General features: G+C 33.4%; 1 protein-coding gene across 1 annotated transcript in view; it reads right to left on the reverse strand.

Moving 5' to 3' along the window:
• The window catches only part of LAMA2 (laminin subunit alpha 2), a 391,580-nt gene that overhangs the window by 60,244 nt on the left and 319,227 nt on the right, over positions 1-12,109 (reverse strand). The window contains exons 44-48 of the mRNA XM_023529836.1: positions 11,093-11,275; positions 9,509-9,514; positions 6,949-7,103; positions 1,180-1,323; positions 73-206 (exon numbers count right to left, since the gene is read on the reverse strand). Coding sequence (XP_023385604.1) covers positions 73-206; positions 1,180-1,323; positions 6,949-7,103; positions 9,509-9,514; positions 11,093-11,275 — 622 coding nt within the window. The remainder of the gene's footprint in view (positions 1-72; positions 207-1,179; positions 1,324-6,948; positions 7,104-9,508; positions 9,515-11,092; positions 11,276-12,109) is intronic.

Here is a 12,109-nt window from a genome sequence, read left to right on the forward strand (position 1 = left end):
TTTTCTCATAAACTGGGAAACCACTTCAAAATTCTGTCATTTAATTATCTTAATCTTTATTAAATTAGTTACCTCGAGGCCTCTATACGGTACCAATATGAGTCATCAATAGTTAAATCTGGGTACTCTACTCGTCCAACTCCAGATCCAACATCCCAGAGGAAGCTTACTTTGCCTTTACGCATTTCTATAGCCAGAAAGTCAATCTAGTTCAGAGAAACACAAAAATGAGACATATCAGATATAAAGTGCCCTAAAAGAGGAGGCCAGCAGAGTTCTTTTCAATAGGTACTATTTATAAATATGCGAAACAATTAGAAGCCTCATGATAAAAATTCTCAAATAACATGATCTATTATCTTGTATGATTAAATAATATTTTATTATTGTATCTTTAAGGCAATTCAAATGTCCATATTGCTGAGGCATATGTGTTAATTTAACCAATTCTAGTTAGGACTGATTTTGAGATGAAAGGCTTTTTTTATTCTGATAGTTGTTATAGAGATAAAAGCAAATATTTGGATTCATAATTTATTGTTTTCACCAAGGGCTCTGATGTTTTTGAAGGACTAGGTATGATTTTTTTACTCAAGGTGACCCAAAACTTCTCACCTAAATTCCAAATATTGACTTACATGATGAGTGGTCTGCTGAAAAGTCTTATTCACTTATTCATGCAAAGTCAAGTGGTTCAAATTAAAGAAATTAGAACTTTTGGGGTGGGCTTTTATAAATATAAGTTTTTTGAGTCATAAACTCAACATGAGTGGGAAGAATTTTCATTGGATATGCCATTTTCATTTAATGTGAAAATTCATTGTAATTTTTCAGTTAGAGAAAAGTAAAAGATAAAGCTTTATTCTAATAGTTTTTCTTCTTAAATAGCTTCATCTGGAAATATAATTCAAAGTAAATGCTGGTATGCTCACCAATGAAAGCAGATTTGCTAAATACTGTAAAAAGTTTTCATTTCATTGCCTTCTAACTTAACTTGGTAATTCAGATATTTGAGAGGTAAGATTCTGAAGTTGTGAGCTTTACAAATCTGACAGGCTGCATTACACAATTCTAGGACCAAGATATAGAGTTCTATACATTTTGCACATTACAAGGATTAACCTCTGACTATACATATACACGGTAAGTAAGCCAAGAAAAGCTGCATATTCGACTTACAAATTTGGCGCTTCCAAGATAAAAAAGGAGGTTGTCAGCAACAGCTGTCTTTACATTGATAACAATATTATTGTAGCTTCCTTTCTTGATTTCCGGCTTGTATGTTCGAATGCAGTCACCTCCAGAAGACACAGATACTTTGATCTTCAAGAAAAACAAGGTACAAAGAACTAAGACTAAATCTCTCAGAAAGTTTAAATAGCTCCCAAACAACCACAAATCCATCATCATCTTTTCTTTGAAGTTATTTTTCCTACCATCGAATAGTATCATTAAATGCCCATATGCAGACACTATTATAATCATTAATGAGGTCGGAGAAGAGCAGCTTTCTACCAGCATTTTGACAATAAGCTGTTCATAGTCCCATGTCTTGTTAGCACGTCAGTATTTTTTGAGGCATGAAACTAACAAATTCTTACCTTCATACCTTACTCCTTTATGAATATGGGAACATTTTCTAAAGGTGATTTTACATGAAGCTAATGGTAATGAGCATTATTAAGGTTGTGTAATGAAATTTTATGATTCAAATTTTAGCAATTTTGGTATCACTTCAAGTAGGAAACCATTTTTCTTTTAGTTTTTAAGAGGAAATTACCTACCTGCCCATGTTCTTACAGTTGAAAGAGGCCAAATAGATTTTGTTCTACATGTTCGAACAATACGAGGAATATTAATCATTCCACTTTGAACAAATTATACCTTTTTATTAAGTTTCCAGGAAATGAAACAGAAATAATTTCCAATGTCTATCACTACTAATATATTTAACAGATCTTTTTCTTTGGACTGGTACTTTAAAAATGACTATAAATTGCTAGGAAAGGAATTCCTAGGTGACCAGAACTGACACTGTTCGCACTAATTTTTACTTCATTTAGGGATCCTTTCTTCAATCCTGAATAACACTAGTTGATTATTTGATTAAATCTCCTTTGGTTCAGGTATACCATCAAAGAGGAACACTTTCAGTACAGCAATGTAGTTGCTTAGGCTCGGAGAGAAGCTGTTCCTTCGTTAGTGAGAGTGCTCAAAGTAGGAGGCAGAAACTGGAAGATGTAAAACTTCTCTTTGCCACTCATTCAAATGCCCAGCTTCAGGAAGCCTATTGGCCCTCACCTGCAGTGAATTTTCATTTTCTCGTTCCTTCTAGCACTTTGTGCTACTCATTTGGTTTTCACAGTGGGAAGAAAACCAATCGGTATTATTATAACCCCCATGAAAGGCCTGTGCAGACTCCAGACAAGGCAGCCTAGAACACCAAACCAGTTTCCATGTTATGGTGACACAAAGAGAGGTCTCCAGGCGTCTAACTAGGGTATGGGTACGGGATGCAACAAAACTCCTCTTCAAGGGGGGGTGTAGACTATATTGAGGAGGTGCTGGATTCAATACTGGTTGCATTTAAAAGAGAAAGCTAAAGAGGGATTTTTGGTTGTGACAAATATGTAAATTTATATGTTTGAGGACTTCTGAGAATATGGCAGATCTGTTGTATTTCCTAAAGACGCTGCATAAGTCATGTTATTTGTATACTGTCTTCTCACCTAACCTGCTATCTAAATTGCATCTCCAAGTGGAAAAATCGTATGCTCGAAAGAAACAGGCTCACTCTAGTGGAGCCCTCTGTGTGGTTGCCTAGAGCTAGGTTAGACTAGAAGTTGCTGAGACTGCTTTCCTAGTCCTCTAATAACTGAGGGAGGGGCACAGCCCCAGGGTGCACTCTGGTCCCCAGAGTAGCTGTTCTGTGTCTGGGAGAAGATAGTCTTCCTGGTTGTATGGTTTTCAGTCAGAAAGTTAGTACTTTGCTCTGCAAATGATGGAATTTCTCTTCCACATGAAGTATTAGAATAGGTGAATCAACATGAATTGCTGAGAAACAGAACCAGGAAATGTACAACTTTACTTCTGGATGTTACTACTATAGAGCAGAAGGCAGTTGAGGCTGTCAGATGTTGCCTGGTAGAGGAGCATCTATGCAGAAGGTTATCCAAGGGCTTAGAGATAAAAAGGATAAAGTAAAGAAAGAGAAAGAGACTATAATAGAGGGCAGGTAGAGGAAATGCAGTCTTTAGAGATTTTAATGTTCAGGAAAAGGTGTAAGATATAGTGAGATTTTAGGAATTTAAAACATAAATCGAGTGAACCAAACCATCATCAAAAAAGACTTGGCACTGAGGAGATTTAATATTTGAGGCAGGCTATCAGCACCACTGACATCATAAGATCAAGAAGAAATCAAGTTCTGACTGGAATTCATGAGTAGAACAGATTGAGCTATTTCTGGCAGGAATCCTATCCAAAGTACCGGTGGGGCTGGATTAATAGTCGAAAGTAACTCTGTGTATGGTTTGTTTTATCTTTATTTAGTGTATGCTTTATAAGCTTGGCCATAGAGCCATCTTATGGCTAGTTTTATCATAAATAACTTATTTTTGTTATAATACTCCTTGGTTACTGTTAAGAGAAGAAATGACTGTATATAGGTGGAGTGCATGTTTGTTCACAGCATGAGTTTCTGTGCTTGCTTAGGTATGCCTGATAGAAATGATAGGAGATTACATGATTAACGATTTGAAAAGGGGGTCGTCAAAGTTAGAAGACAGAGCACCGGGGAAACTCTATCTGAGAATTAAAAGTCTAAGAAGTTAGCCATTTTAAAGCTAAGAGTATTTAACGTCACTAAGCATTAGAATTTATCTATTCTATAGCACACTTTACTTACCTAAAAATATAGTTCTCTGAACAAAATGATGCTGTTATATCCAATATGCCAGAAATTAATCTTGTAAAGTAACAACACTTATACATTTATATACAAAAGCCTCTGGATTTTCTGTTTTCTGGTTTATATTTCAGTACCTGAAAAATTCAGGCAGCCGTAATTGTTGGTAGCCAGTCCATAGCTACTAATCTCTCCATTTAAATATTTTGTGTTTTTCTTTACTGTTATTAATATTTCTTTTAACTAATTTGAACAGGCAAATCTAAGTATAGCATTTATAAATTTCTCTGGGGGAAATCTCTAGGATATATCCCTCAGAAGAGGAGAGAGATTTCTGAAACACAAACATCCTCTTAAGATATTTGGTTCTATCAACTATTGTTATTTCTAATGTGAATCCTTAGTAAGACTTCTAAACAAAAATCACTAAGCATTAGGTATCTCTAAGGCAGTTCTTATAGACATCATTTACCAATTTATCCTCATGAACTCAGTTAAGCATTACTGAGGATCCCATTATTATATCTATTGAAATTTTACTGCATTTTTCATCTAGTAATTAGGCCATTTATTTAAAAAGAATATTAGCCATTCAATTTTTAAGTCAACAAACCAAAAAAAAAAAAAGCTGCTTTAAAATAAATGTCTTTAATTTCTTGGTCACGTTAAGTATGTATTAGACACTCACACTAGATTACGAATATGTTTATAAATTAGCAAATGTCATCTTCAATTAGTACTACACTCATCTGAAAAAAAAAATTGGCTGTTTACATATTTCTGATATTTTACAAAAAGTAAGGCATTTTATTGTAACTTCTATTTCCAAAAGTGACTAAAAATTTCCTTAAGAGGCATAGACAATGGTCACTTTTCTAGTAATATTCTTATGCCTTTCTTTCATTTTCTGTTTTGAGATAGATTTTATATATTTTCCTGCCAGAATTTTATCTTTCTCCCTGGGGGGTGGGGTGGGGTGGGGTGGGTAGAGTGGGAAAGCTCTCATAACTGATACATATATGGATATATTTTTAAATTTCTTTACAATGAAGACATAATAAAAATGTCCAGATTTCACCACTTGATAACTAAGCCAGAAAATGTGGTTAAGTATGTGATTCACAATAGAATATTTGTTATTATTGCTTCTTCAAACTTAATACTGCAAAACGCAGGAGTGCTATATTAAGCTCTTCCTTTTTCTTGCCACTGCCACTTATTAAATTTGCTTTCTTCTTTCTTGTTTCTCTCATCTATCCCACAAACTACTTCCAGATTCATATTCAAAAGCTCAGCTCTGATTACATTACATTTCATGATCAAGAACTTTCAGCTTCTCCTTACCAATGAGATGTGTCTCAGGTACAATCGCAGCTAAATGAAACTGCTTAACTTACTCGGGGCCTGACAAGACCTGGCTTCCAGTAACCTTTCAAGTTTAATGTTCACTTTACTAATAACCTTGGCAAACTAGACTGCTTTTTTCATGAAATGACCCTGAAACTATCTTCTCTCTCTGCCCTGGCTCAAGCTATTCCCTCTTCTCAGAATGCTGTCCTTCCTCCCCCTCCCCCCGCTCATGTCCAGCACTATCCCACTTCAAAGCCTGGCTGAAATCCCTTACTTTAGGAAATCGCACTCCTACTAGCTCTCGGAACTTCATAGCACTTCTCATTGTTCACACAATGTAGCAGATTATTCTGCTTTACCTTACAGTTATCTGTGTACATGTCTTATTTCTTCTAATACATTGTAAACTTTGTGAGTTCCTCATTCATCTTTGCGTACCACACAGCAAGTAGCCTTGAACATAGGAGATGCTTTTTCTAAATCGGCTAAATCTTAGATATCTAACTCCAAACCTTGGAGTAACATTTGCTTTATTTTTACTTTGTGCTTCACATATACAATGATGACCTGTCATCATATTGCCTACATGGTTTTCATATTGTAGCTCAATATATGTCTTTGCAACCCTATCTGCTCTTTTACTCTGAACTTATGTACATCATCTTCACTAATCTTTTTTGTCAGTTTCTTAGTTTCTCTTCAGTTAATCATGAATTCCTTTCAAAGTACAACTTTATTATTTTGGCCTTTTTTAGAGATACTGGATATGCATAAAGGAGTGAAAAGAATATATTGTCACTCAGCATAATATTCTTGGCCACTACTAAAAAATATACATTGATGGATTAGAAAGGTGATTTCTGGTCATTCTACCTCCATGGTTGTTGAGAAAATGGAATTTTCGAGATAGAAGATTTGAATATCTAAAAAGATTTGAGTTTAAACCCGACAACATAAAAACATTCTTTTTCTTTATATTTCTAAAGTCATCATGGGATGACTACTCAGCTAGATAAATTTTCTCACTGGCACTTAATTCTGTTCTGGTTCATTAGGATGCTACCTTCTAGGAAATTCTGCTTCTATCCTACTGGTCTTCTAATTGGATTAAGAAGGAGCAAAATTTTGAGACAAATTAGGTGTTTCCTAGTCTTACTATAAAATGTAAAACAAAACAAAACAACAAAAAACCCCAATAAACTGTAAAACTGTTTGTAACCAAAATAATTTTTGTTTTTGCTGGTACTTAGATAAAAAAATATGTAGACAATAATGGTTCCTTTTTGCTATTAATTCATATAACCTTGTTCTTTCATTCCTGCTACAATCCTACTGGTTGGCCTTTTTTCGCTTTAATCAAGAACAAGGCACTCTCACCCATGCTTTTTTAGTATACAAAAATAAGGTTTCTGTTCTTGCTATCTGTATTACTCTATTCAAATAATAATAAAATATAACAGACTTTCCATTTCTAAAACAGTGAGTGGTGATCACTGTTCTCAAGAAATGTCTTTAGAAATTTATGGAAAAAAATTTAAACTTCCATTTTCCACTTCCTCCCAAAATAACTCCAAGTTAAAGAAAAAGAACCAGAGATCGTTCAACAGGATATACTGAGTGAAGGCATTCCTTCTGGCAATGATACCCCAAATTACAACCAGTTACTGATACTGAAAATAAAAACAGCTTACAGAATTGGCTTGTTTTCGGGCTTGGTTTATGAGTTCCTTTATTTCAGAAATGTTTTTTCTCAGGTTATCCTCAAGTTCCTTGATGGGTTTGAGTTTATCTGTCAGTCGATCAGCTTCTTGTTCTAGGTTTTTGACAGTGGCACCTGCATCTGCAACTGCATAGAACAAGGTTAGCATGTACCACGCACACATATGCACACACTGAGAAATTAAAATAGCATATGCATAACTAAATAATTGAAATAATTTCATTTGATCCACATGACAAAAGCAAGGCCATGACTGTTGAAGCAGCTTGTGATGGCAAACGGGAATATGTTAATTGGGACTCAAGCAGGCCAGAGGAGGAGATGTTAGAGTAAGAAGGGCAAGCACTGGCTTTGCGATTAAGTTGAAAGTTAGCATTGAAGGTTAAGAATATGACAAACTTAATTCAATGCCTAATTTTTAGCTTCAGCCAAAAAGCTAACCTTTATAGAATAGAGCTTTATTCATAGAATCAAGAAAATAAAAGTGTCTTTAAAATGTCACCTAGTCTGTCTAAGCTAGACCTGTATTTAAATCAGGTTTCTCACACAAAATTGGTTTTCTTTCTTTTTCTCAATGTCTTTATTTGCACATCTTAAATAGAGAAGCTATCAAAATGTCTTCTGAAAACCCTTCAATGTTGAACAACCCTTAGACTAAAGGCCTATTTTATACTTTAATTAAATCTTTATGCTGCAGTTCATTTTCATTTTGAAGAATAGTTGATTATCCTGCTCTCTATATTAAGTTGAACCATATTAAACTGCCATTCTGATAGGTAAAAAAAAGATTGAATATTGATAATTTCAAAAGGGGTTTAACCTTAAAATTATGGAAGGTTGTCACTGATCCACAGAGTTTCAGCATGTGTTTCTCATAGGAGGGCAAATGACACATGGAAAACCAATTATTCTACCTCTAGGATGCTGGCAGTATTATCCAACTATATCATTTATTATCTGATAGAGCATGCATTATTCTGTTTTCTGTCACTGTGACCCTGATGAAAAAGTGAAACCGCTTAAGGTCCAAGGCTATATGCCCTGCTAGACTATGAAAGTTCTGCTCTCTGGCTGACATCGCACCACTGAGAACTAATCCTCAGGAATTAATCAAATGTGCTCAAAAGAAAAGAAATTACTATTTTTGAATGAGGTCTTGAAGTAAGTATTTCGAAATCATGCTCATAACTATGAGTTATATCGCTAGTGATGCTTAAAAAGAACATAGATTTCTTATTAACTTAAACATTCCTTATTAACTTAAAAGAGTTGCTAGATCAAGGACTGAGTATTTTCTTCCTTTAATGCAGGTAAATGCAGGGGTCAAAGCCCTTTTATAGAATTATATAATATAGATATTCAACATAAACACGATTACCCCTTTTGTGTTGTATACTTTTAATCAACCGTTTGTCCATTTTTCCCCTTCCTTTTATTTTCTAATATTACTCTAATATTCTACGAATTATTCTAGAGTTAAGGGAAAAGAATTTAGATTAAATTCATGAGAAAGAAAAAGAGGTTAAGCAAAGGCTACTTAGGCTTAAGCAGATAACGGACTCTTTTCTTCTAAAGCTCCCAGAAGTTTCTATCAAATATTCCAAAATGGAATCTGGAGGTTCTCCCACTCCTTCGCTTGTTTTCTCTTCTATCCTCTGGGGAAGTTTAAGTCATATGGAAATTATTTTCTTGAAGGTTTAAAAATAAATCATCTGCGATATTGAGTCTGATGCTTTCTTGTGCAGTTTTTGAAAACTTATTTGACTGTGTAGATTTGTAAATCACTTCTGCAGATAAATTTTGATAACGATGTTTTTCTAGAAAATTATCTCTTTTAAGCTTCAAGTTTTATTAGCATGCAGTTTTTCCAAGTACCCTCTTCTGTGTTATATTTCCTCTATTATTTAGTTATATCTTCTAGAGAAGTTTGCCTATTTGTGCTTTATTTTTCTTGATTAATATTGCCAATCATCTATATTTTTTTATCTTTACATTTCTAAAGATTCACCTCTTGGATTATTTTTCTTCTAATTCATTATTTTTTCATCTTCGTTTTAGTTAATTTTATTCTATCTGACTTATAGAATTGCCTAAATTATTTCAATGCTTATTTAGTTATGTAATCATACTCGTTTTCTGCTGAGGAGAGCCTTCTCAGGTTTTATGTTGGATTTTATTATTATTCTTTTCTATTTTGCAGTTTTATTTTTGACTTTGAATTTAAATTATGGGATGTTTAAAAGAGAATATGTTTATATCCCACTGGTTGTTCATTTGTTAAGATTTCATTTATCTTATTATGTGCTTCTCCAAATACTATTCTTTAGAAGTATATAAAATTCGTCCACATACTAACTTTTTGTAAAGAAAATTCTTTTTATATGTCTAGTATTAACACTGTGACACTGAAAAGAATAGCTATATAATGTCTAAAGCAATACTAAAACATGGTAACATGCAGAGCTGAAATTTTTGTAATAGGCAATCAAGCATAATAGTTACTAAAGAGATATAAGTAAACATATACATACTGATTTCTGCAGGTAATTTCATATGGAAGTAAAACAAAAGAAATTAGAACATTCATGGGGAAATATTTTTAACAGATGTTATAAAGTAGTAACATAAAAAAAAACGGTACTTTTCACCACTTTACTACTTATAAATGCATCTCATTTTACCTCAAACTAGTGCTATCAAATAAAAGTATACGAAAATATGTAATTTAGAGGCCACTGTTCATACTTAAAGAAACTTCATTATAATGTTTTAATACATTGAAAACAATCCCAGTTTAATTAATATTACAGATAATTAACTATCTCGATGGAGAATAGGATCAAAAAAGTTAGAGATAATATGGAAAGGCTATTATCAGTTAAGAATAAATTTGAAATTGAATAAAATAATATCTTAAATTACAAAATAAGTAAAAGAGAGTGATATTTACTTTAAAACTTTTTTCATTTTTTTTTTTTTGATGAAAATGTGATTTGGCATGCTTCTGAACCATTTATTCAGATGGAATCTTTGAACTATATGGAGAAGCTATGTCTGCGCTTATATAAGAAAAAAAAAACATTGTATCTCTGTTTTTCTTCCTTAAGGAAATGGTTAGGAATAAATCTATCTAGCTTTGAAGTGCACATTTTATGTGTTTACACTCTTCCTCGCTCATGGAGTCATGCTAGTAGTATCTATTATTTCATAGCATCATTAGCATTTGATTTGAGCCTAGGGTGCTGAAAAATCAGCCTTCCTCCCCAAACAGCATCTAAATTATGTAGCATATACTGGCAATAACAGGATCTTTGTGGTTGTGCTCTACAGATATTTTGATACCCAGTGCAAATGTTGGTGTAGAAAGAGAGCTAGTCTCTTGAGAATGAAAAGTTACAAAAAAAATCAAGCATCTCCCTCAGTGAAATCACATACTAAGATAACATTTTACCACTTGACAGAATGGAAAAATATTCTTAATGTTTACTGACTATACTTAATAATTTAAATTATCATTATAGTAAGTTATCCCACATTTCTCAGTAAATTCTTACTAACTCAATATAACTTGACTCAATATACAAAAGACATAAAGAAATATTTTTCTTGGTAAACTAGATAAATGCTTTAATTGCCCAAAAATGTTAACTAACTGGAATCTAAATAATAAAATATAAATATTTTTGAATTTTAATATATTTCAAGTTGATATCATTTTAATATCATGTTCTAACAGGACTGCTAATAAGTAAGCTCCTTGACCTCTATGTTCTATGAAACTTCACAAGCTTTGAGAATAATTGAAAAAAGTTTTTGTTTATCATGTAGGATTAAAAAGTATTTGGCATTCCCTGTACCAAATATCATACAAACTTTGAGAAATCCTACTTTCCTGTCAATTGGACACAATCTGGATGGAAAAATCAGTGAGGCAAAGCTAAGAGACTTAGATTCTCGTTCTGGAGCTGCAGGACACTCAACTCCTGAGCCCTGGCTATGAAATGAGGACAGACTACATCACTACAAGAGTCTTTTCCACATCTAACAATATGAGTCTGAGATACTTTTATAGTGTGACAAATGACATCATCAAAATGAAAAAATGGGATTCTTACTGTTTTTTGAAGGATCTTTAACCACAGCATTTGTTTTGGCTACGCTGTCTGCTAGTTGATTGTAATTTTTCTTCAGGCCATCAAGGTTCTGGTGGAGAGCTTTAATTTGTGCCAGTACATCTTTTGCTGTGTCGTTGGCTTGTCTTGCTTTGTCCTTAATGGCTTGCAGTTTAGCGACTGTGTCTGTCAGCAGAAGAGGGTATGAGGAACAAAACAAAAGATCTAGAGTTAGTGGTTTAATCGATGCTTGTCGAAGTGAAGGCTGCAGCTGGCTGACCTCAGGAGCACACGTGCAAAGGGAAAGACTGCACTTGGTCTCATTCAGTTGTAGCAAATGAAGCAAATTTTTAGCTAAAATAAATTTTCTCAGGAACCTTTGGTATGAGTACCCGATTAGCTCTTAAGATAGCAAAGTGATTATTCTAAATGTCCATTATAGAAGGGCATATTGTGATTTGCTCTTGAACATATTAAATAGAGGAATTTATCCACATGAGTTATATAGCTTCATCAAAAGCAGGCTTAAGGTTTAATCTTCACATCCATGAAAAGGGGTGATGGGGAGAGAAAAATTTATTTCGATTTAAAGGTAATGATACACAACACACTTTTTCAGGTATGTCAGACCATGTATTCGTGTCTTTATATTTGTTTTTGGACTTGGAAATTTTCAATGTATGCCCTTATTATTGAAGAGGTTATAGGAAAATCTGGAAAGTTACTTACATTTATTTAATGTTAAAAAAGTATTAATCATTAATATTTTTGCTATTTTCTATGTTGTATAAATATATACATTTGTTTACTTGATCATATTTGTATAAAGAAAATATACTATACATATATATGCCTACTAGTACGTACAGATTAGTAGTTAAGACCAAAGGCTCTGAATTGGGGTTTAAATCTCATATATGTACTTTAAATAATGGCTTTCAGTATCCTATGTCTCAGATTTCCACCTGTAAAGTGGGGATAATAATGCTATTCACCTTGTAAGATTAGTATGAGGATTAC

This window comes from Pteropus vampyrus, unplaced genomic scaffold (genome assembly GCF_000151845.1).
Source record: "Pteropus vampyrus isolate Shadow unplaced genomic scaffold, Pvam_2.0 Scaffold43, whole genome shotgun sequence".
NCBI classification, from domain to species: Eukaryota; Metazoa; Chordata; class Mammalia; order Chiroptera; family Pteropodidae; genus Pteropus; species Pteropus vampyrus.